The following is a 27,008-nucleotide window of genomic DNA, read 5'->3' as shown; positions in this document are numbered from 1 at the left end:
TCCACATTATGTTGGCATCGTTTTTCAAGCATACTTTTATTATTTGGGAATACTAGAAGGCTTATAAATTTCGCAGCAGTTTTTCACATTTTCAGGGAATATAAATCACCCCATTTTAAAATCTGCACCCTTAAAGTATTCAAAATAGCATTTAGGGAGTTTGATAACCCTTTAGGTGTTTCACAGGAATTAACATAAAATGGGGGGATGTTCAATTTTAACCCATTTTTTTTAACACCAGCAATTGTTATAAAAAAAGCAAAACTCTGTATTTTGGAAACTACACCCCTCAAGAAAATTCATCTAGGGGTATAGTGAGTATTTTGATCCCAAGATGTTTCATAGAATTTAAAATTCTAAGTTTATTTTTTTTTATGTTTTATTACAGATTATTGTGTTGCCATATTTTAGGAGCCATAACGTTTTATTTCTGTGTTGACAGCTCTATGAATCTATGAAGCAATGTTTTTTGCAGAATGAGTTATAATTTCCATTGGTGCCATTTTGGGGGTACATAAGACATTTTGATCACTTTTTATTCCACTATTTGGGCAGTGAGGTGTAAATATATATATATTTTTTTCTACAGGTTTAACATGCTAATTTTATTCTGATATGATTGCGGCAACACCAAATTTTTATAGATATGGTGTATATATATATATGTATATCTGTATATGCATTGATACCAATTTTGTATAGATTATTTTTTTGTTTTCTTCCAGTATTGAAGGCCTAAATAAGGGAGAGGTTTGGTTTTTCTTTTATTTTTTATTTTTACTTTAAATGCAATTTTTTAAAAAACTTTTCTAAAACACTTTTTATATCTTTGATATCACTTTAATCATACTGACCTACAGAATAAAGGCTCATGCCCACGAACGTAAGGACTCCGTGGCCGTGCTGCGGACCGCAAATTGCGGTCCGCAATGCACGGGCATCGGCCGTGGGGTGTCCGCAGCGGATCGTGGACCCATTCACTTTAATTGGGTCCGCGATCCGCTTCCGAGGGTCCACACTGCAAAATAGTAGTGCATGCACTACTTTTTTGCGGTACGGTGGCATGGCCAGAAACACCACAGAAGCACACCGTAGTGCTTACGTGGGCTTCTAATCCGTGCGTCCGCACAGCATCTCCCGGATTGCGGATCCGTTGAAGTGAATGGGTCTGTGATGCGGCTGCACAGGGCCTGTGCCCTGTGTATTGCAGACCCGCCGTATGCAGGCCGCAATACGGCCACGGTCAGCACACGGTCGCATGCATGAGCCCTAAAGGTCATTTTTACCACACAATGTAAACCATGGTATAATGCAATTGTGTTTTTTTTCCAGTTCCACCCCATTATTTTTTTCCAGCTTCCATTGTATTAAATTGTGTCAATAGAAAGTACAAATTGTCATGCATAAAACAAGCCCACATGTGGCTATGCTTGTCTGCGAACAGAAAAATAAAAAATAAGTTATGGCATTTGGATGGCAGGGAGTAAAAAAGTCCGGTATTGCAGTTCAACGCAAATGAAATTAATACATTTTCCAGTATTAAAACGCAAAAAAAACATACATATGGTTTCATTGTAATCATACTCGTCCAGAAAATGAAAGTAACATGTCAGTTTTATTGCACAGAAAACGCTGTAAAAACAAAATCCATAAAACTGTGGCGGAATTGTGTTGTTTAATAATTCCACCCCATTTATATTTTTTTTCCTGCTTCCTACTAGATTGTATGCAACCATAAATGGTGCCTTTAGAAAGCACAACCTCTCCCGCAAAAAACAAGCCCTCAAAGTTATGGCTTTTGGAATGCTGGAAGTAAAAAATAAAACTAATTATATATATATATCGCCTGGTGATTAAGGGGTTAAAGGGGTTATCTGGGGACTTAAAATTTCTTTGACTTGCTTATAACACTAGCGATGATGTCACTCACATTAGTTCCCTTATCCCTTATCACCGGAAGTGATGTACATTCTTCCTGCCTCATGATAACACGACTCCGTATCGCGTGACCCAATGGCAGTAACTCCACCCTCTGTTTGTGTCGGCTCTGTACAGCAAGGGGCTGTTATGATTTAGTGACAGCCCCTTGCGCTCACATGGCTCATGTTTGGTAGGGCTCGACAATGAGAGTAGGGTGCCGTGTGCATGGAAAGAGATGGCAGCAGCGGTGGGGAAAGTGAGAAGATGCCAGGAACACTCAATTCCCCCCTCCACCCCGGAAGTTTGTAGCCAGCACATGCGGGAAAGCCGGGTTATTTGGTACTGGAAAAATTGTCCATAACTGCAACAAGTATGGGTTTGTTTATACTACTAAGACATGCTCTGTTACCTCTGCACATAATATTTAGCAGGGAGTGGGACTAGATAAGCTCTTACCTATTGTGAATACTTACTTGTTGCATGGTAGCACCTTATATCTTACAGCTCCTCATCAAGCTCAATGGAAGCAAGTAGCACTGTTTACTTTGTTCCCGACTTTATAATATTTATCCAGTATACTTTTTTACTCTTTGTTACAGTGGGGAAAAAATGGGTCGAAAGGATGCTTCAGCAACAAAAGTTCCAGTTGATCAATATCGTAAGCAAATAGGTAAGTTCTTTTACATCAGTTCTTTTGCTGTGGACGTTTTTAATTCTGAGATTAGACAAACCCATTATGGGCTGAAATTACATCCAAATGTGATAGCTAACCACCAAATAATTTTGAAGGTAATACCTCAATGTGCGGCCATCGACCATTGCATGTGGTCTGGGTTAAAGAAGCTGCAGTGTGTCTCCCTAACCATAAGGTCTTCGATAACACATGTGAATAAATGGGAAGGGGGGAAGGGGGGTGTAATATTCTATTGAAAGCCTTGCCATTCAATGATGTTTATTTCATAGATGGCAAGATGCATAGACTGCTCAAAAAGCAGTCCCCCCCCCCCCCCCAAAAAAAAAAAAAATTAAATGCAACATTTTACCATATTATTAGATAAGGACTGCTGTTTTCTTAACTAAGCTCATCAGCGCTGTTTATTGTGCCATACAGGAAAAAAGTCTGTGAAAAGCTCAAATGCAGGAAAACAAATAGATTATGCAATCATTTTTTTTTTTTTATTAAAATTCACACTCTATGACCTGCAGTCTTGCCTAAACCTTCAAACGGTTCTCTCAAGAGCAAGTAGAAAACATGAGATGATGGTAAAGGGGGGTGGGGGAGAATAGTCACTGAAGATTAGGAAAAGGCTGAGTTACTAAATGGGTTATTTAACTCTGTATATACAAAAGAAGAGAAAGGAGCTGATATCTGTGGTGCTGGGGCGGTTGGTACATCCAGTAATATACTCCAATTGGCTAGCTATAGATATGGCCCAAGATAAGTTAAATAAGGTAAATGTGAACAAGGTTCCGGGTCCAGATAGATTACACCAACGAGTACTTAAAGAGCTCAGTTCAGTTATTGTTGTGTCCCTGTTTATAATTTATAAAGATTCTATAGGTACTGGTACAGTAATTATAGACCAGTTAATATAGATACAGGTAATTATAGACCAGTTAGTTTAACTTCTGTTGTGGGAAAAATGTTTGAAGGACTCTTAGGGCTCATGCACACGACAGTATTTTGCGTTCAGTATACTGGACGTTTTTTGAGTTCAGTATGCGGTACATATACTGAACCATTCATTTCAATGGTTCAGCAAAAAATACTGAAGTGTCTCCGTGTGCATTCCGTTTCAGTATTTTTGTATTTCCGTACATTGTCCTATTCTTGTCCGCAAATCACGGTGCTTGGCTCCATTCAAGTCAGAAATACATACAGAAATGCATCCGTATGTCTTCCATTTCTGTTCCGTTTTTGCTGAACCATCTATTGAAAATGTTATGCCCAGCCCAATTTTTTCTATATAATTACTGTATATGGCATACGGAAAGGAAACCCAATTGAAACAAAAAACAGATCCGTAAAAAATGGACTGCAAAACACTGAAAAAGCCATACTGTTGTGTGCATGAGCCCTTAACCCCTTAAGGACTTATGATGTACCGGTATGGCATGTTTCCCGAGTCCTTAAGGACCCATGACGTACCGGTACGTCATATCTTTAAAACTAGACTGCGGAGGGGGTTAATAGGAACAGGATGTCCGCTGAAATCATTCAGCTGGCATCCTGTCACAACGCCGGGGAAGGGGGGGGGGGTCAATTCAGACCTGAGGTTTTACCTTATCCGGCGGGCGGCGGTGCAATCGGGTCCCCACCTACTAGCGATCAAAAAGGCGTTTGCCTACCAATCTAACCGTCACCTCATCCCGCAAAAAATGAGCCCTACCTGAGACAATCGCCCAAAAAATATAAAAAACTATGACCTCAGAATATGAAGACACTAAAACATAATTTTTTTGGTTTTCAAAAAGCTGTTATTGTGTAAAACTTACATAAATAAAAAAAGTATACATATTAGGTATCACAGCGTCCGTATCAACCGGCTCTATAAAAATATCACATGACCTAACCCCTCAGATGAACACCGTAAAAAATAAAAACTGTGCTAAATAAACAATTTTTTGTCACCTTACATCACAAAAAGTGTAAAGTGTAATAGCAAGCGATCAAAAAGTCATATGCACCCCAAAATAGTTCCAATAAAACCGTCATCTCATCCTGCAAAAATCATACCCTACCCAAGGTAATTGCCCAAAAACTGAAAAAATTTTGGCTCTCAGACTATGGAAACACTAAAACATGATTTTTTTGTCTTCAAAAATTAAATCATTGTGTAAAACTTACATAAATAAATAAAAAAGTATACATATTAGGTATCAGCCGCATCCGTGACAACCTGGTCTATAAAAATATCACATGATCTAACCTGTCAGATGAATGTTGTAAATAACAAAAAATAAAAACGGTGCCAAAACCGCTATTTCATGTTATCTTGCCTCACAAAAAGTGTAATATAGAGCAACCAAAAATCATATGTACCCTAAACTAGTACCAACAATACTGCCACCCTATCCCGTAGTTTCTAAAATGGAGCCACTTTTTTGGAGTTTCTACTCTAGGGGTGCATCAGGGGGGCTTCAAATGGGACATGGTGTAAAAAAAAAAAAACAGTCCAGCAAAATCTGCCTTCCAAAAACCGTATGGTATTCCTTTCCTTCTGCGCCCTGCCGTGTGCCCGTACAGCTGTTTACGACCACATATGGGGTGTTTCTGTAAACTACAGAATCAGGGCCACAAATATTACGTTTTGTTTGGCTGTTAACCCTTGCTTTGTTACTGGGAAAAATGGATTAAAATTTAAAATTTGCAAAAAAATTGAAATTCTGAAATTTCATCTCCATTTGCCAATAACTCTTGTGGAACACCTAAAGGGTTAACGACGTTTGTAAAATCTGTTTTGAATACCTTGAGGGGTGTAGTTTCTTAGATGGGGTCACTTTTATGGAGTTTCTACTCTAGGGTTGCATCAGGGGGGCTTCAAATGGGACATGGTGTCAAAAAAAACAGTTCAGCAAAACTACAGAATCAGGGCAATAAATATTGAGTTTGGTTTGGCTGTTAACCCTTGCTTTGTAACTGGAAAAAAAAATTATTAAAATGGAAAATCTGCCAAAAAAGTGACATTTTGAAATTATCACCATTTTCCATTAATACTTGTGGAACACCTAAAGAGTTAACAAAGTTTGTAAAATCGGTTTTGAATACCTTGAGGGGTATAGTTTATAGAATAGGGTCATTTTTGGGTGGTTTCTATTATGTAAGCCTCGCAAAGTGACTTCAGACCTGAACTGGTTCCTAAAAATTGGGTTTTTGAAAATTTCTGAAAAATTTCAAGATTTGCTTCTAAACTTCTAAGCCTTGTAACATCCCCAAAAAAATAAAATATCATTCCCAAAATGATCCAAACATGAAGTAGACATATGGGGAATGTAAAGTAACAACTATTTTTGTAGGTATTACTATGTATTATAGAAGTAGAGAAATTGAAACTTGGAAATTTGCAATATTTTGCAAAGTTTTGGTAAATTTGGCATTTTTTTTAATAAATAAAAATGATTTTTTTTTTACTTTATTTTACCAGTGTCATGAAGTACAATATGTGACAAAAAAACCATCTCGGAATGGCCTAGATAATTCAAAGCGTTGCCACTTAAAGTGACACTGGTCAGATTTGCAAAAAATGGCCTGGTCCTTAAGGTGAAATAGGGCTGAGTCCTTAAGGGGTTAATGCATTACCTTATTGGGATTGCGCAATCATCATTCGAAACTCACTGCCGGCTACTTGAAGGTACTGCTGGCGGTTTGGGATGGGTTTTGCCGCTGACAGGTTCCCTTTAAGGGACTATATACAAGCGTATGTAACTGTAAATAATATTAAGTGATAACCAACATGGGTTTACCAGGACAGAAGTTGTCAGACTAACCTGATTTGTTTTTATGAGGAGGTGAGTAGTAGCCTGGACAGAGGGGCGGCTGTGTATGTAGTGTTTCTGGATTTTGCAAAGGCTTTTGATACTGTCCCTCATAGACGTTTAATAGGTAACGTAAGGACTATAGGCTTGGAAAGTATAGTTTGTAATTGGATTGAAAACTGGCTGAAGGACCGTGTTCAGAGAGTTGTGTTCAATGATTCCTATTCAGAATGGTCCCGGGTTATAAGTGGTGTACCCCAAGGTTCAGTGCTGGCCCCTCTATTATAAAATTTATTTATTAATAATAGGGCTGCACGATATGGGAATTTTGTGCGATTGCGATTAGGGCCCTAAAAATTGTGATAACGATATGCGATGCAATATTTTAAGGGAATTGTGCTAGAGGTCTGTTTGCTTGAATTTTCCCATATGAGCCGCTGATGCGGCTGGGTATGACATAGTTATGGGGGATCTGTGGATGGCACTGTTATGGGGGATCTGTGGATGATGCACTGTTGTGGGGGATCTGTGGATGGCACTGTTGTGGGGGATCTGTGGCGGACGCTGTTGTGTGGGGGATCTGTGGAGGACGCCGTTGTGTGGGGGATCTTTGGAGGACGCCATTGTGTGGGGGATCTGTGGAGGACGCCGTTGTGTGGGGGATCTGTGGAGGACGCCGTTGTGTGGGGGATCTGTGGAGGACGCCGTTGTGTGGGGGATCTGTGGAGGACGCCGTTGTGTGGGGGATCTGTGGAGGACGCCGTTGTGTGAGGGATCTGTGGAGGACGCCGTTGTGTGAGGGATCTGTGGAGGACGCCGTTGTGTGGGGGATCTGTGGAGGACGCCGCTGTGTGGGGGATCTGTGGAGGACGCCGCTGTGTGGGGGATCTGTGGAGGACGCCGCTGTGTGGGGGATCTGTGGAGGACGCCGCTGTGTGGGGGATCTGTGGAGGACGCCGCTGTGTGGGGGATCTGTGGAGGACGCCGCTGTGTGGGGGATCTGTGGAGGACGCCGCTGTGTGGGGGATCTGTGGAGGACGCCGCTGTGTGGGGGATCTGTGGAGGACGCCGCTGTGTGGGGGATCTGTGGAGGACGCCGCTGTGTGGGGGATCTGTGGCGGACGCCGCTGTGTGGGGGATCTGTGGAGGACGCCGCTGTGTGGGGGATCTGTGGAGGACGCCGCTGTGTGGGGGATCTGTGGAGGACGCCGCTGTGTGGGATATCTATGGAGGACGCCGCTGTGTGGGGGATCTGTGGAGGACGCCGTTGTGTGGGGGATCTGTGGAGGACGCCGTTGTGTGGGGGATCTGTGGAGGACGCCGTTGTGTGGGGGATCTGTGGAGGACGCCGTTGTGTGGGGGATCTGTGGAGGACGCCGTTGTGTGGGGGCTCTGTGGTGGACGCCGTTATGTGGGGGATCTGTGGAGGACACCGTTATGTGGGGGATGTGTGCTATGACACATAGTGCCATGAGGGGGGCCAGCATGAGACACACATATAGCATCTTATGCTGGTCCCCCTCATGGCCCTATGTGTCCCCTCATGTGTCCTAAATTGGCTGGCAGGCCGGCGCGTGACTGACGTCACTTAGTAACGCTCCTCCCACTTCAGGAAGCCGCTCACTGACGTTCGCTGCAGTGCATTCATCGTGAAAGTGAGTACAGAGGCTGGCCATTTTATCAATAGGAGAGAGCTTGTTTCACGCAGTAGTAAAATATTTTACACACAAAGCAAGTTATGTGCATTATTACTTCATATATAATCGTGGCATTTTCGGGTCGGCCAAATCGCAATATCGCATTTGGCGATTATCGCCATTCGATTTTTTTTTTCGATATATCGTGCAGCCCTAATTAATAATAATGAGGACGGGATTATGAGAACCATTTCTATTTTTGCAGATGACACTAAGCTGTGTAGAACTGTACAGTCTATGGAAGATGTCCATAAACTGCAAGCTGACTTAAACACTGAGTGATTGGGCATCAACTTGGCAAATGAGGTTCAATGTAGACAAATGTAAAGTGATGCATCTTGGTAGTAATAATCTCAGTACATCATTTGTTCTAGGGGATGTAACACTGGAAGAGTCACTTATAGAGAAGGGTTTGGGTGTCCTTGTGGATGGTGGATTAAATAACAGCATACAATGTCAATCGGCTGCTTCTAAGGCCACCGGGATATTGTCATGCATTAAACGAGGCATGGACACGCGGGCAGGGATGTAATACTACCACTTGATACTATCAAGCGTTGGTGAGGCCTCATCTGGAATATGCAGTTCAGTCCTGGGCACCAGTCCATAGAAAGGATGCTCTGCAGCTAGAAAAAGTACAGAGGAGAGCGACTAAACTGATAAGGGGCTTGGAGGGTCTTAGTTATTGAAGAAAGATTAAAATAATTGAATTTATTTAGTTTTGAGAAGAGACGTCTAAGGGGGGTACATGATTAACCTATACAAATATATAAATGGGCCATACAAAAAATATGGTAAAAAACTCTTTCTCCCTCCCCACACTAAAAAGACAAGGGGGCACTGCCTCCGATTGGAGAGGAAAAAGTTCAGTCTCCAGAAGCGTCAAATCTTCTTATCTGTAAGAACTGTCAATCTGTGGAATAGGCTTCCTCAGGACGTGGTCACAGCAGAAACAGTGGACAATTTTAAAAAGGGTTTAGATGAATTCTTAAAATAAAAAAAACCTAAATGCTTATGAAAACATGTAGAAGTCTCACTTCCTTCTGGGATTCGCATCCCCACCTATCCCTTGGTTCAACTTGATGGACTTATGTCTTTTTTTAACCGTATCAACTGTGTAAACTACAGTCGTGGCCAAAAGTTTTGAGAATGACACAAATATTCGTTTTTACAAAGTTTGCTGCTAAACTGCTTTTAGATCTTTGTTTCAGTTGTTTCTGTGATGTAGTGAAATATAATTACACGCACTTCATACGTTTCAAAGGCTTTTATCGACAATTACATGACATTTATGCAAAGAGTCAGTATTTGCAGTGTTGGCCCTTCTTTTTCAGGACCTCTGCAATTCGACTGGGCATACTCTCAATCAACTTCTGGGACAATTCCTGACTGATAGCAACCCATTCTTTCATAGTCACTTCTTGGAGTTTGTCAGAATTAGTGGTTTTTGTTTGTCCACCCGCCTCTTGGGGATTGACCACAAGTTCTCAATGGGATTAAGATCTGGGGAGTTTCCAGGCCATTGACCCAAAATGTCAACGTTTTGGTCCCCGAGCCACTTAGTTATCACTTTTGCCTTATGGCACGGTGCTCCATCATGCTGGAAAATGCATTGTTCTTCACCAAACTGTTGTTGGATTGTTGGAAGAAGTTGCTGTTGGAGGGTGTTTTGGTACCATTCTTTATTCATAGCTGTGTTTTTGGGCAAAATTGTGAGTGAGCCCACTCCCTTGGATGAGAAGCAACCCCACACAAATGGTCTCAGGATGCTTTACTGTTGGCATGACACAGGACTGATGGTAGCGCTCATCTTTTCTTATCCGGACAAGCCTTTTTCCTGATGCCCCAAACAATTGGAAAGAGGCTTCCCCGGAGAATATGACTTTGCCCCAGTCCTCAGCAGTCCATTCACCATATTTTCTGCAGAAGATCAATCTGTCCCTGATGTTTTTTTTTTTTTTTTTTAGAGAAATGGCTTATTTGCTGCCCTTCTTGACACCAGGCCATCTTTCAAAAGTCTTTGCCTCACTGTGCGTGCAGATGCGCTCACACCTGCCTGCTGCCATTCCTGAGCAAGCTCTGCACTGGTGGCACTCCGATCCCGCAGCTGAATCCTCTTTAGGAGACGATCCTGGTGCTTGCTGGACTTTCTTGGACGCCCTGAAGCCTTCTTTTTTTAAATTTAAATATTTTATTTGTAATACAAAAATACATATCCATATAACATTTATGCTATTATAAGATCCTGAAGTCCGTAAGTTTCTGATTTATAAGCATAGTTAATAATAATTTCATACAATTACCCATACTTATGGGGATAATACAGGTCAAATGGAAATCTCACTTGCTAAGAGGAGAGCGGGGCTCCCCCGACATCGGCAGCCCAATCGGGCAAACACATACAGCATCTAACTTAGCATGTTAAAATCTATAAAGGGCAGAGATCGGGGGCCCGCGGCCACCAGGGAGCGAGCGCACACCCCACGCGTCCTCTCCCAAATATGGGTGAAGAAGGACAGGATTAACAATCTTAGATCCATTCACCTGGTGCTCACATTAACCATGCATAGCGGGCTTACAACGATCTTTGATCGAAAACATTTCTTGAGGCAACCTAGGGGGTCCAGCAGTCTTCTACCGCAGTGGAGAAAGAAAAAAAACCCACATGCATATTTTACTGCCTCATCCCCAGATAGTTAAGATTGAAAGTTAGTGCCCAGCTTAACCGTACCTCGCATACAATCACACCAGTATCTCAGGTGCAAGGGGACTCAGGTCGAGTATCACCCGGCAATCACCGGCATTTTAAAGGGAATGTGGACAGAAACACCACCAGAGACCGGCCCTGTCCCCTAATAGCACCCATACAACATGTATCGTATCACTGCCTACAGTCAAACCGCATATCAAACAGAGAGAACCGCATTTCGGGTCGCCCCCGGGCCGCCCAGGGTCCCGAGCCCCGGGTCCCCGCCCATAGAGCGCACAGTGCCCTGATTTAACAAAAAACTTTGGCCATTGTTCAATGCCGGAGAGTCCCGCTATCCTCCAGCGTTCCTAGAGTAACTTCACATCCTTCGCCAATTACAATGCATACAGAAAAACCGGACTAATAAGATCATCCCCAACCCACCCCCCCTACCCCCCCCCCCCCCTCCCCACCTTGCAGGAAAAAAAATGGAGAAAAGTATATATGATAAAAAAGGGCAGTTCCAGATTGATTAATTAACCATGTCCCAATCTTCCCAAAGTTTACCCCACTTTGAATAGGATCCTCTTTGTTTATACAAAATCCTCTCATAACTTTTCACTTTCTCGACCAGGGCCAACCAGTTACTACAATCTGGAGCGGAAGAGCAAAACCATAACCTAGAGACCAGAAGCCTGGCCAAGAACATAACCTTAATCAATAATTGGCGTTTTATAGGCTGGTAGTTAACCTCCGATAGGTCTCCCAGAACCCATATCCTGGGAGACAAAGGAACAACAATATTAAGTTTACGAGCCAAGGTAATTTGGACCGATCTCCAATAGCTGCCCACCATTGGGCAGTCCCAAAACAGATGTAAATGATCTGCCTCGGAGTCGCCACAGCGTGGGCAGTCAGAAGAGGCTCTAAGTCCTCTCCTATATAACCACATAGGTGTCACATATATTTTGTACAGAATATTGAATTGTACAAAAGTCTTTGCCTCACTGTGCGTGCAGATGCGCTCACACCTGCCTGCTGCCATTCCTGAGCAAGCACTGGTGGCACTCCGATCCCGCAGCTGAATCCTCTTTAGGAGACGATCCTGGTTCTTGCTGGACTTTCTTGGATGCCCTGAAGCCTTCTTAACAATAATTGAACCTCTTTCCTTGAAGTTCTTGATGATCCTATAAATTGTTGATTGAGGTGCAATCTTAGTAGCCACAATATCCTTGCCTGTGAAGCCATTTTTATGCAACGCAATGATGGCTGCACGCGTTTCTTTGCAGGTCACCATGGTTAACAATGGAAGAAGAATGATTTCAAGCATCACCCATAATGATCTCCAGCCTTGTGCTCGTCAACATTCTCACCTGAGTTAACAAGACGATTACTGAAATGATCTCAGCAGGTCCTTTAATGACAGCAATAAAATGCAGTGGAAAGTTTTTTGGGAGATTAAGTTAATTTTCATGGCAAAGAAGGACTATGCAATTCATCTGATCACTCTTCGTAACATTCTGGTGTATATGCAAATTGCTATTATAAAAACTTAAGCAGCAACTTTTCCAATTTCCAATATTTATGCAATTCTCAAAACTTTTGGCCACGACTGTATATACCTTTCTTATGCTGATCCGTCACATTATAAAGCTATGAGATGGAAATATAAAAAAGTTCTAGGTGTTAGAATACAGAAATGCAAAGAAAATGTATTGTAATGGTCTTAAAAAAAATTGTGACATCTCAGCGTTTTGTACGCCTACATATTATTAATTTGAATTACTGCACATTTTATACTCCTCTTTGGCTAAAATACTCCATAAAAATACTGAAAGGAGTATTTTTACTCTTCCAGGCAGTGCAGATTCACAGTGCGCAGGTGCCAATGATGTCGTTCCACGCAAATATCATTCCAAGTGGAGGCGCTGTCAGCTTTAGAGACTTTCAGGTTGAATCGGCACTGCTTGGTCAGCAGCAGCAGATCTAGAACACAGGCATCTTGTTTGTAGACCACAGCGCAGGCACCTGAAGACAGGTTAAGAAGAGATGTTTTGCCCTGTCAATAAAATGTAATGGGGGAGTGTACTGAGCACTGGGGCATAGCTGTAGTGCTCCTAGTGCTACAACCAGCCCCTCGGTGCTTCAACAAAGTGATTTGCATACAAATAAAAGTAATGATCTCTTTGCAGTGATACAAGCTATAAACAAAAGAAAGAGGTTGTTTTAATCAGCATAATCAACCCTACCAGGCAGTATGTATTAGGGTTGATCATACTGATAGGTGCTCTTTAAATTGTCTAGGAGGAAGAAAAGTGTCTCTATAGTGCCATCCGTACCCTATATATGGCTTACAGAGGTAGTTTTCTTCCTCCTGAAGGAAAGCTACTTAGCACAATTGTAGACAGAACAAGCGATTACATCCTGTGTACAGCACTGTGGAATATGTAGGTGTTATATAAATAATGCGCAAACAGAAAACGGTTGCAGTTGTTTGTGTCATCAAGTTAGACCATGAAGTACAAATACTGGAGCTGGATAGGATAATGTAGAGGTGGTTTACGGCAGCCCTGTGATGATCAAAGAAGTCAACCATGTAAATAACAGACTGGCTCATTTTCTGATAGCTGCCTGCCAAACTGCAAACAAATGGCAATATGACCTTGGAAATTGATAGTGAATTGCTGACTGCTGAGTTTGCTTTTCTCAGTCTTGTGCATCCATATACATCTGCCAACTCAGATGTACAGTGCTAATAATACTGGACACTAATAAACTTTCAGAAAATCTTTATAACATAAAGCAATCGCACATTCTGCTCATCTTGGGTCAACTTTTGGTGCACGCACTGGGAAAATCTCCCAACGTATGTAAAGGTATGTAAAGCCCTGACATATACCGTATAACCTGGCATAGTAGAAGCTGCGATTTCCAATAGAGTAAACTACCGACGAGTCCACTTTTGGTGGCGTTCATGGCTGGCACACTATTTTGAAGACCACTGTGGCTCATAGCATCTTAAGTTGCATCTGTGTGTGTGATCTAACTAAAAAGTCAGGAGAAATGTAAGTTTTTTTTTTTTTTTTTTTTTTTATATTTACGTTTTTCCTACACTCCTATAGAGGAAAAGGGAACAAATGAGATGTATTTAGTTGTATTCTTTGACTGTTGCTTAGCTGCATAGAGAATACAAGTTGTGAGAACACTGGGGGAGATTTATCAAACTGGTGTAAAGTGAACTGGCTTAGTTGCCCATAGCAACCAATCATTTCCACCTTTCATTTTCCAAAAGACTTGTGACAAATGAAAGGTGGAATCTGATCGGTTGCTATGGGCAACTGAGCCAGTTCTAATTTACACCAGTTTGATAAATCGCCCCCATTATGTTTCCATCTTAAAGAGTAACTAAACCTTTATCTAAACTTCTAATGTTCTCCCTAATGCCCTAATAAAACTATCTCTAATATACTTTATTAATACATTTTCTATTTTTACTACACTTTTTGCTACCTAAAACGCACCATTCACTGGTGCGCTTAAAACTCTGTACTATGCCAGGATTAGCTGAGCGGGCTACTGCTTCTGCCTGCTCCACTAAGCTAAGAGCTGACATGCAGGACACCTAGCTTAGCGGAGCAGGCAGAAGCAGGAGCCCACTCCGCTCAGCTAATCCTGGCATAGTACATGGGTACAGAGTGTCCATGTGCTATGCCAAGAGTTAGTAATAGCCCAGAGAGCACGAGAAGGAGCAGCAATGTGCGCTCCTGCCCGTACTCCCTGCGCTGCTGCGGCCCCATTGCTCTCTCTGCGGCTGTCAGCAGTGTACAGAGAACAGAGTTTTAAGTGCACCAGGGAATGGTGCGCTTTAGGTAGGGAAAAGTGTAGTAAAAATAGAAAATTGATTAATAAAGTATATTAGAGAGTGTTTTATTATGGCATTAGGGTGTCACAGGTAATGGGGAGGGGAAAAGACCAGATTTCACACAGAAGGTAATAGACCGGAGTCTAGGCCTCAAATCTAAGGGAGAGGGATGGTGACCTCCTAGGGATCCCTAGACCTCTCCCTGACTCCTGCCAATATGAGTAATCCCACAACACTGCAAGGAGAAAACAGAGAGACTGTCGGATACCCTCAATTGCCGCCAGTCTCTCAGATCTTCTCACCTTTGTTATGGGAGGGACCGTGACATAAGGAGAACATATTAAAAGTTTAGATAAAGGTTTAGTTACTCTTTAAAGGGAACCTGTCACCTGGATTTTGGGTATAGAGCTGAGGACATGGGTTGCTAGATGGTCACTATCACATCCGCAATACCCAGTCCCCATAGCTCTGTGTGCTTTTATTGTGTAAAAAAAAAACAATAATTTGATACATATTACGTCTCCTACATAAAGACATAGTTACATAGTTGATACGGTTGAAAAAAAATGTCATGTAATTGTCGATAAAAGCCTTTGAAACGTATGAAGTGCGTGTAATTATATTTCACTACATCACAGAAACAACTGAAACAAAGATCTAAAAGCAGTTTAGCAGCAAACTTTGTAAAAACTAATATTTGTGTCATTCTCAAAACTTTTGGCCACGACTGTAGTTTACATAGTTGATACGGTTGAAAAAAGACATAAGTCCATCAAGTTCAACCAAGGGATAGGTGGGGACGCGAATCCCAGCATTAATGTTGTTTACTTTTAAGAATTCATCTAAACCCTTTTTAAAACTGTCTGCTGTTCCTGCTGTGACCACATCCTGAGGAAGTCTATTCCACAGATTCACAGTTCTTACAGTCAGGGTCCATTCAGACTTCCGTAGGTGTTTTGTGCGTTCCGCATATCGCCGGCACTATGATAGAAAATGCTTACTTGTCCGCAATTGCGGACAAGAATAGGACATGTTCTATTTTTTTCGGGAACGGAATTGCAGATCCGGAACTGCGGATCCGGAAATGCGAAAGCGGATAGCACATAGTATGCTGTCTGCATCCGTTCCGGCCCCATTGAAAATGAATGGGTCCCTACCCGTCCTGCAAAATTGCGGAACGGAAACTGACCCAAGTTGCGGACTCTTGTCTTTTGAGGGCATTTTACATAGAACAGTTTTTCATCGTATTTTTTGTATGGCCCATTTATATATTTGTGCAGGTTAATCATGTCTCCCCTTAGACGTCTCTTCTCAAGACTAAATAAATTCAATTCTTTTAATCTTTCTTCATAACTAAGACCCTCCATGTCCTTTATCAGTTTAGTTGCTCTCCTCTGTACTTTTTCCAGCTGCAGAGCGTCCTTTCTATGGACTGGTGCCCAGAACTGAACTGCATATTCCAGATGAAGCCGCACCAGCGATTTGTAAAGTGGTAATATTACGTCCCTGCCTCGCGTAATAAATGACAATATCCTGGTGTCTTTATTTATTTTCATCCAATTGTCCCTCTTTCTAAACAAATGCAGTGCTCATTAACACTACTTATTATTCAGTCTTTTAAAATGGTGCAGTATGTTCATAGCAATTTTTTTGTTCTGAAGTCTCTGCAGTAGGATCTTAACCTAATGAAAGGCAGCCCTTTAGGCCTCATGCACACGACCGTTGTGTGCATCCGTGGCCGTTGTGCCGTTTTTTTTCGCGGACCCATTGACTTTCAATGGGTCCGTGGAAAAATCGGAAAATGCACCGTTTTGCAGCCGAGGCCGTGATCCGTGTATCCTGTCCGTCAAAAAAATATGACCTGTCCTATTTTTTTGACGGACAACGGTTCACGGACCCATTCAAGTCAATGGGTCCGTGAAAGAACACGGATGCACACAAGATTGGCATCCGTGTCCGTGATCCATGGCCGTAGGTTGCTTTCATACAGACGGATCCGAAGATCCGTCTGCATAAAAGCTTTTTCAGATCTAAGTTTTCACTTCGTGAAAACTCATATCCGACAGTATATTCTAACACAGAGGCGTTCCCATGGTGATGGGGACGCTTCTAGTTAGAATACACTACAAACTGTGTACAAGACTGCCCCCTGCTGCCTGGGGTTAATTGTACTATCATATCCCCCTGTAAGAGATCAGGGCTGCCAGGCAGCAGGGGGCAGACCCCCCCCCCTCCCCAGTTTGAATATCATTGGTGGCCAGTGCGACCCCCCCCTCCCTCCCTCTATTGTAATAAATCATTGGTGGCACAGTGTGCGCCCCCTCCCTCCCTCTATTGTAATAAATCGTTGGTGGCACAGTGTGCGCCCCCCATCGGCCCCCCCTCCCTCTATAGCAGTAACAACATTGGTGGCCAGTGTGCGGCCTCCCATCTCCCCCCCCCCCCCCGATCATTGGTGGCAGCGGAGTTCCGATCGGAGTCCCAGTTTAATCGCTGGGGCTCCGATCGGTAACCATGGCAACCAGGACGCTACTGCAGTCCTGGTTGCCATGGTTACTTAGCAATAGTACAATAGTAGAAGATTCATAGTTACCTGCTTGCTGCTGCGATGTTCGTGTCCGGCCGGGAGCTCCACCTACTGGTAAGTGACAGGTCTGTGCAGCGCATTGCTAAATGAACTGTCACTTACCAGTAGGAGGAGCTCCCGGCCGGTCACACAAATCGCAGCAGCAAGCAGGTAAGTATGAATCTTCTACTATTGTACTATTGCTAAGTAACCATGGCAACCAGGGCTGCAGTAGCTTCCTGGTTGCCATGGTTACCGATCGGAGCCCCAGCGATTAAACTGGGACTCCGATCGGAACTACGCTGCCACCAATGATCGGGGAGGGGGGGGCGGGGGAGATGGGAGGCCGCACACTGGCCACCAATGCTGCTACTGCTATAGAGGGAGGGGGGGCCGATGGGGGGCGCACACTGTGCCACCAACGATTTATTACAATAGAGGGAGGGGGGGCGATGGGGGGCGCACACTGTGCCACCAACGATTTATTACAATAGAGGGAGGGAGGGGGGGCCGCACTGGCCACCAATGATATTCAAACTGGGGAGGGGGGGGGGGGTCTGCCCCCTGCTGCCTGGCAGCCCTGATCTCTTACAGGGGGATATGATAGTACAATTAACCCCTTCAGGTGCGGCACCTGAGGAGTTAATTGTGCTGATCACGGCCCCCTGTAAGAGATCGGGTGCTGCCAGGCAGCAGGGGGCAGTCATGTACACAGTTTGTAGTATATTCTAACCTGAAGCGTCCCCATCACCATGGGAACGCCTCTGTGTTAGAATATACTGTCGGATCTGAATTTCACGATGTAGCTCATATCCGACAGTATATTCTAACATAGAGGCGTTCCCATGGTGATGGGGACGCTTCAAGTTAAAATATACCATCGGATTGGAGAAAACTCCAATCCGATGGTATAAAAGAACTCCAGACTTTACATTGAAAGTCAATGGGGACGGATCCGTTTGAAATGGCACCATATTGTGTCAACGTCAAACGGATCCGTCCCCATTGACTTGCATTGTAATTCAGGACGGATCCGTTTGGCTCCGCACGGCCAGGCGGACACCAAAACGCGGATCCTCCAAAAATCAAGGAAGACCCACGGACGAAAAAACGGTCACGGATCACGGACCCCGTTTTTGCGGACCGTGAAAATAAACTGTCGTGTGCATGAGGCCTTAGTATGTGACATGTAAGAGAAACTCATGAATGCATGTTGTATACTAATATAAATATACTTACATTATTGTGAAAATGCTTGTTCTTCCTTTGTATTATTCATAGGAGATGATAGAAGTTATTGATTTAAAATGCAGTGATTAAAACATTTTTCCTTCAAAATGCCAAAATTGGGAGCATTTTTTCAGTTGCTTTATTGTTGTAGGAGCAGGACAACAAAAATAACAGAAGCATCAGATTAATTTTATGACAGACTCTACTACTGCTCAGCAGACTCCATAATTATAATGGGGTCCATCGAGTTTCCGCCTGCCTGGCATTATTCTGGAAAAAACACCACAGCATGCTGTGTTTTTTTTTGTTGTCCCTTTTTTCATCCCAGGTCAATTGCAGGTATATGTTTTGAACCCTTTCATTCATTATAAGCAGTTGTTTCAAGTTATTCCCAGTGTAGCCACCAGTCCAGACTAGGGTTGTTACGATACCAAAATTTAAAATCGATTTCGATACTATAAAAAAGCATTGCGATATTCGATACCACGCGAAAAAAATAAAACACCAGAAAAGCCACATGCATTCTGCATTTTATGTAACGTCCGGCCCATAATCGAACAGTCCTATCCTATTTTTTGCGGGGACAAGGTGACTAAAAAATGGCGAATCGCACAGTTTTTTTTTTTTTTTTTTTGTTATGGCGTTCACCGCATAGGAGATTTTTTTTTTATATTTTAATAGTTTGGATTTTTCGGACGGGGTGATATGTAATATGTTTATTTATATATTTTATATGTAAAGTTGGGAAAGGGGGTGATTTATTCTTAATATCTTGGTGTTTTTTAAACTTTTTTAAACTTTTTATTTAAAAACTATTTCTCCCTTTAGGGGCTAGAACCTGGAATCTTTTATTCCCTTGTTCTTTTCACCCTAATAGAGATCTATTAGGGTGAATAGGATTTTACACTCTCCCTGCTTCCCTGTGCTTTGTGCAGGGCTTCAGTAGCGTCCTGGCTGCCATAGTAACCGATCGCAGCCCGCAACTCCACTGCTGGGGCTCCGATCACAACTGCCACTGCACCACCAATGAAGAGGGCGGTGGGGACTCTATGGCCACTGCCATCAATGATTATAATACTGGGGGATTGAGGGGTTAACTGCCGCTGATCGCAGCTCCCTGTCATAGAGGTCTGTTGCCGGCTATGTGATTCTGCCGCCTCCTGTATCTGTATTAAACATTAATTATCTTCATTGGTGGCACAGTGGCCACAGCCCCTCCTCTCCTCTGCCACTCTCTCATTGGTGGCAGCAGCAGTACAGCGGGGAGGGCTTGCCCAATGCCAAAACTCTCGCTCAGGTTTTTATCGATAACATTGTGAAACTACATGACATTCCCTCTGATGTGGTGTCTGATAGGGGGACACAATTTGTTTCCAGGTTTTGGAGGGCGTTCTGATCTCGTCTGGGAATTTAACTTTCTTTTTCTTCGGCTTTTCATCCCCAGTCAAATGGTCAGACAGAGCGCACTAACCAAAACCTGGAGACCTATTTGATGTGTTTTGTTGCCGAGAACCAGGATGACTGGTCCTCGTTCTTGTCTCTAGCCGAATTTGCCTTGAATAACCGTAGACAGGAGTCCACTTATAAGTCGCCATTTTTGGGCGCATATGGTTTTCACCCACAGCTTGGTACTTTTTCTGGGACTGGATCTTCAGGGATCCCAGAAGAGGAGAGTTTCTCTTCCGCCTTGTCATCTATCTGGCGGAAGATCCAAGTTAATTTGGAAAAGATGGGTAAAAGATACAAACGGCTGCTGACAGGAGACGTATAACTGGTCCGGACCTGTGTGTGGGTGATTCGGTGTGGTTGTCCACTAGAAACATTAAGCTGAGGGTACCATCTTGGAAATTGGGTCCAAGATTTATTGGCCCTTACAAAATCTCTGCGATTGTCAACCTGGTGGCGTTTCGTCTGGATCTTCCGCAGACCTGATCCATAATGTGTTTCACAGGTCTCTATTAAATAAATATGTGGAACCATCTCCATTGCCACCTCCCCCTGTCCTGGTGGATGGCAATTTTGGAGTTTGAAATCTCTAAGATTCTCGACTCACATGTTCTTCGGGGTTCCCTCCAGTACCTGGTGCACTCGAAGGGATACGGTCCCGAGGAAAGAATGTGGGTTCCGGCTGCTGATGTCAGTGCTAGCCGCCTTGTGAGGGCCTTTCACAGGGCACACCCTGATAAAGTTGGTCCGGGGTGTCCAGAGGTCACTCGTAGAAGAGGGGGGGGGGGGTACTGTCACGCCTTGCCCTGTGAATGTGCGGAGATCTGTCAGACTGGCTGCACATGTCTGACTTCTTGGTTTGTTTTGTGGCTATTTATCCCTCCTTCCCCCAGTGGCCTGTGCTGGTTATAGTTCTTTTCCTGGGAGCTCTTGATTTGTGTTGGATCGTCTGCGCCAGCTCTGCTCAAGATAAGTCCTCTCCTTCATTTCCCTTTGCGTGTTTTAACTAGGCCTCTAGGGAGACGCTTGCTTCTTCCTGGTTTAAAGAAGCAGGTTGCCTCTTCCCTTTTCCCTGCTGCTTAGGGTTTGCCCAGGGAGTCTTAGGGATCGCTAGGAGGTGACCCTTTCTCCCTAGCTTTTAGGCCTAGTCGTTTGTTCAGTTTGTTTTCCCGTGTTTGGTTGTTTCCCTGCTTACCTACCTGTCATGACATATAGTAGGCGAGCCCATACAATGATTAACTGCAACCCTGACTCACACTGTCTCTCCATAATATCTGTGTGTGCTGTGTGCAGAATCTCCAGTGTATTCTATTAGATGCAGCTTTGCATTGCTCTCCCCTGCCACCTGCTTGGAAGAGGCTGACAACAGAAAGAAGCAGAGCTTGGGTGCTACAAGAGCAATGGTTATGCCCTAATTGCACCAAAGGCCTAATTGCATATTATGTAAAAAGTATCAGAAGTTGCAAACAGACCTCGGAAGAAGAAAAAAAAAAAAAAAAAGAGGAGCTCATGCTCTCTGTAGTGAGCAGCTCCAGTGCAGGCTCTGTGCTGGGCTCGCGCTGAAGCTGCCTAGTACTGATTTTAAGAAAATGATGGGGTCAATAAGAATAAGACTACACAACATTTTCATTGGGGTCTCTGTCACTTCTTTATGCTGCCCTCATATTAGATAGCATAAAAATTCCCTTTAAATCCATTACATTGTATTAGACTCTACACTTCAACAATTGATGACTTTCTTTCGATAGTTGTGCTAAGAATCGCGTGCTTTTCAGATCGCTGTTAAAACCTGCTAAATGCACTTGATTCGCATAATCTAACAAGACACTAATCTGTCAAGTATGAAAAATCTCATTAAATTGTGGTTACTAGTTTAGTGTTTTCGAGACCACAATATTACTGTTTCACATTAATTACTATAAGATTGTCAAACTGAAGCTGTTGTACATTCATTACATGTGTTTTTTTCTTCATTTTCCAATTAATGGAAACGCATGATTTCATGAATTTTGTATGTTGTTGTGAGTGTGTGTGTGTAATGGTGCCTGTTAAAAAACTTTATTTCCATCCATGTTAAGTTCAGCAGTTTTCCTGATCCTAACCTTATGAGGAGCAAATATTACTGCTCTTTATTCTTGTATAACAAAAAAAGATGTAGGTGGTATTGATGTTTTTTTCCATTCCTCCCCAGAAAGAGTTAATAAAAGTTAATCATTGATTATGTGTATCCCAAATGGTGCCAATAAAAAACTACAACTTGGCCCACAAACAACAAGCCCTCATACGGCTACATCGACAAAAACAATTAATAATAATAGCTTCTGGAATGCAACAATCAAAAATTGCCTGGTAACGATGGCATACGGGGGGTTAATGCTATGCAATGTGCAATTCTACACATCCCACTGTAATTTAAGAATTCTGATTTTATGCTTATAAAATAACAGGATTCATACAGTTTCTGGTGTTTTTAGGCTAATAATTTATATTAATAATATATTAATATAATTTGTGATTGTACTATCATTAGTACAGTAGCAGATTTCAGTAGTACGTCACTGTACATAATGTAGCTACCCATATTTATCAATGTTTCCCAATCCGGGGACTAAAATATCATTATCATTACAATGTATTATTATTTTAGCTAAACAAATATCTTATGATAACACATTGTAATCATCATATTTTTATAGTAAAACATCTACCTAAAACAAGATACAAGTATAAAAGTACATTCACACATTTCGGCTGTGCTGTGGTGTTTGTTAAAATCACACATGGTTGTACCATGACTTGCTGCGGTTTCCCTGAGAGTACAGGTGAAGCCCATAAAACCGCGTGGTTTAGGGCTCATTCAGATGGCCGTATTCTGTCCGCAGAAATGCGGATCTGCTTTTTTTGTGGATTAGATGCAGACCCATTGAATTCTATGGGGCCCTTTTCTTCGTTCTAGTGCTCTGCGAAACAAATAAAACATGTTTTATACTGGTCAGTGAAAATCAGGACCCATAGATTAAAGTCTATGGGTCCGCAAAAATGCAGACTGCAATTAGTTTTTTTGCGGACAGGCTGAACTATTTGAAAAAAAACTTTATATGCATTTTTGTGGACAGCATATGGCCATCTGAATGAGTCCCTACCTGTAATTGCCTCAAAAATATGTATGTTTTTATCGTGTGGTTCTTGGCTGCATGGCAATAACTGCAGCACAAGCACAATGTACGTTATCCAAAGAGATAACAATCCAGTAGATGTTTGATGACATGTATTATTGGGCCAAAAGGAGAAAGACCTCAAGCTATTTCTCAATCCTCCAAGCCAGAAAGCCCTTCAAGAGTTACGGGCCATAGTTCTATAGTGTGTGCTCCAGCATTTGTGTGTGCTGCCACCTACACGTCTGCCTGAACTCAGCCTCGGTGTCTAACTTTGTCTCCACCAGAAGGGGGAGCCAGGTTGCAGGGGGTATGAAACCAGACCTTCATAAGAGACACCTATGAAGACACTGCACTCTGGAAAATCTCATGGCAAATCATTTTCAATGTGCCGCATTCATACATGATCACGGTATCTGAGAGTAATAATACAGTGTAAAATGAACAGGCCAGACCGGCGCCTGCCATCTTGCTTGAAGCACTTGCACGAAATCTTGCGCGGCCCCAGATGATGTCGTCACGCCGGTCGGCGCGGTAACGTCATACGTCACTATGCATGGGATTTCGGCCGAGATCTTCAATCAAGATGGCGGCTGGCCCGTCGTGAGCAAATGGAGGCAGTAAGTATCATATTTTTTTGTTTTTTACACTATTTCAGGTTAGAATGATTTGCTACCACAAAGCACGAGGAAATTCGGCTTCGCCGCAAATCAAATTTATCCTGAAATGCAGATTGAATTCAACTTTGTCGTATTCGATTCTCTCATCTCCAATAACTAACCACGAGGACAGGTCATCAGTAATCCACTCCTGGAAATCCCGTTTAATGCCAACCATTTTAGTACCCATAGGCGTTGTCACCCAACTGTACACAGATCCAGTTTTGGGTTACTGTTGTGGATGCAGAAGCCTTCTTTTCCTTTACAAAAACATCTGCACAAACTCATCCGTACGCTCTTCACATAGAATTATGATTGCACACATTTCATTTAAAGTTTAAGGAAATTAAAGATTTACTGGCACATAAAAGACCAGCAGAAAGGGGAAAAATAAATATAGCAGCTAACCCATTTGCAGGTGAAAAGACATGTCTTTCATGCGGAACCAGCTGTATTTTCATTGAAAGAACAACAGTTTAGGAAGCCTTTCTGCATGCGTCTGTTTGATAGCATAATGTGCTCATAAGAAGCTTAAGCAGTATTCAGAAAATAGCAATGCATTAATTTTTAAAGCAGAAAATGCAGGCGGAAAGCAGCCCTGCCACATGATGATAATGAGGTTGGATATTGTAAAGTCTGCTGAGGAAAAGCATAGAGGAAAGCTTTGAAATATGAACATTCATAAAACAATAACTAGATATTCACATGATAATGAGATCTGGACAGCAATGTGAAGAAATGGCGAGGAGGCAGTGAGCCTCTGGTGGAGACTGATAAATTCTAAGGCTCCTTGCTAGAAGCCATTAGACACCCGTAATTTTGTCTAAATAAGCAGAGGTTACAGACGACTGTGTGGCAACAAAAATACATTTATCTCTTGATGATGTTGCGCGGGATTTTACCGTATGTTACTTGAAAGGCTTAATCCCTGGATGATTACAGTGATGCTTTGTGGGAGTAGAATAGTGAATTGTAAAAACTGTGGGGAATGTGCTATAGTAAAATGGTTTCTTAGTTATGTTAGGGAAATGTGTCAATAGAAAATCAACTCATGTTTAAATCGTGGTTTTATATAAAACATTTTAAGAGTTCCTGATAATTTTCTTCTATATCACTATGTTTCAAAAAAATCCTAAATTCCTTCATTTTTCTTTAGACTGCCCACTAAGTAACAATAGGCAGATAGTTCATGTCCTGTAGAGATGGCGTTTCAGCAGTTATCTTATTATCATCACAGACAGGATTATAATGACCGATAACACGTATAAACAGATAACAATTCACAACAGATGATGGTCACAGCTTATGTACTGCCCCTCCCTGCACAATGATCTCTGCACTGGTCATATAGCTTGACTAAAAAAAACTCTCCAATAGAAGTGAATCGCTCATCTCCCTGTCCTTTGTACCTGTGGCTGCTGTAAAGCACATCTCTGAATGCTGTTAACAGCAGCTCAGGCAAAATAAAAGTAAAAAATTAAAAGCTATTTACAAATTATTGAGTATGTGTTGCTATCTGTTTTTAATTATTAATAAAAATATATCTAGATTGAGTTCCTTTTAAAGTGTGACTGTCGTTTCCGTTTAGAGTCTTCCTTGAAAGCTGTAACTGAGCGTTACTAAGGAGAGTCTGTCTTCAGTCTTCAGTAGCTACTGAGCACTGAAGACGCCTGCGTGTAACAAGTGGGATAGGCAGGGGGTGGGCAGTGATAGTTAGGCCACACGTCCATAAAGGACTGACGTAGTGACAAGCGGCGGCTGGAATTCTCTGTCTGTTACACACAGGCGTCTTCTGCAGACTGAAGTGAAGACAGATTATCCTTAGCAACTGTTTCTTCACACCGTGTTTTCTAGTAGAAAAAACGTATTTCCCTTTTAAAGTACATTACAAAAATGTTTAACATCCTTGTCCCTACACAATATTAAAAATAAACCAAAAAAACAGTTATACTATAACAATTTTTTGTTATTTCTTCATGTCACTATTTATATTTAAAAAAAGATAAGTCTTAAAATCCTGCTGTTTTTCAATAGCCGCTAAGCATAATAATATACTGACAAGTCCTTTTCTGTGATAATTGCTTTTGAGCAGTTGTCTCATTGTTACAGGCAAAATTACAATGAGATATAACTAGGGATACGCAAACTTGTGTTTCGGCATACAAGGTTCGGGTTATCTAAGAATTATTTTATTTATTCCGCTACAACGGACCATAACTAGATAGACCACATAAAAATAACATTGGATCTATCCATTCCTAATAGGTGATGGTCATAACTAACTTATCCACCCTCCCTCCCTGCACAATGACCTCTACACAGGTCGCAGAGCATATTTAGAAAACGCCACCACCAGCTGAGCTCTGGAGCAGACACTAGGAAGTCCTAAGTCTACTTTCACGCAAGCGTTTTTGCTGGATCCAGCAGGGCTCAGCAAAAACTCTTCCATTACTGATAATACAACCATCTGCATCCGTTATGAATGGATCCGGTTGTATTATCTTTAACATACCCAAGACGGATCCATCATGAATTCCATTGAGAGTCAGTGGGGGACGGATCCGTTTTCTATTGTGTCAGATAGTGTCAGAGTTAAACAGATTTGTCCCCATTGACTTGCATTGTGGGTCATGATATTAACATTGCACACCAAAATGCATCCATTTGTGTGCATGAAGCCTGAATCTATTAACCCCTTCCTGACATCCACCATACATGTACGGCATATGTCCAGTCTTTAAAGATGGTGCCTGGTCTGGAGCAGAGCTAGTGCCATAGCCGCTGAGTGCCTGCTGTTTCATACAAATGTGACCACGGCATCTGAGAGTGCTAAAACCCGGAAGCGTGTGCTTCTGGGTCAGGAATGCTTTCCCCTGGCAGAGATCCACGAATTATTATTATTATTCTTATTATTATTATTATTATTATTATTATTATTACTATAAATAAAAAATAAAATAAAAACATAATTCAAATCACCCCCCTTTCCCCAAAATAAAAATAAATGGACAATAAAAAGAATTAAATTACACCATGGGCATCGTCACATGTGAAAACGCCCATACTTTTAAAATATAAAAAACTTATACAGTGAATGGCGTAACAGAATTATTTTTTATAAAATCGGACAATTCGACATTTTTTGCATCACTTTACTTCACAATTTTTTTTTAATAACAAGTGATCGAAGAATTATACACACCCCAAAATAATATTTGCAAAAACTACAGATCGTCCCGCAAAAAATGAGCCCTCACACATTTCCATAGACATAACTATAAAAAAAAGTTAGGCCTCATGCACACGAC

The 27,008-nt window shown here is 42.2% G+C and overlaps 1 protein-coding gene across 1 annotated transcript in view; it reads left to right on the top strand.

Annotated features, from left to right (window-relative positions):
* The window catches only part of TRIQK (triple QxxK/R motif containing), a 136,903-nt gene that overhangs the window by 58,950 nt on the left and 50,945 nt on the right, over nt 1–27,008 (top strand). The window contains exon 3 of the mRNA XM_044294335.1: nt 2,520–2,590. Coding sequence (XP_044150270.1) covers nt 2,530–2,590 — 61 coding nt within the window. The 5' untranslated portion in view covers nt 2,520–2,529. The remainder of the gene's footprint in view (nt 1–2,519; nt 2,591–27,008) is intronic.

This window comes from Bufo gargarizans, chromosome 5 (genome assembly GCF_014858855.1).
Source record: "Bufo gargarizans isolate SCDJY-AF-19 chromosome 5, ASM1485885v1, whole genome shotgun sequence".
NCBI classification, from domain to species: domain Eukaryota; kingdom Metazoa; phylum Chordata; class Amphibia; order Anura; family Bufonidae; genus Bufo; species Bufo gargarizans.
This window is presented reverse-complemented; position numbering and strand designations above follow the sequence as displayed.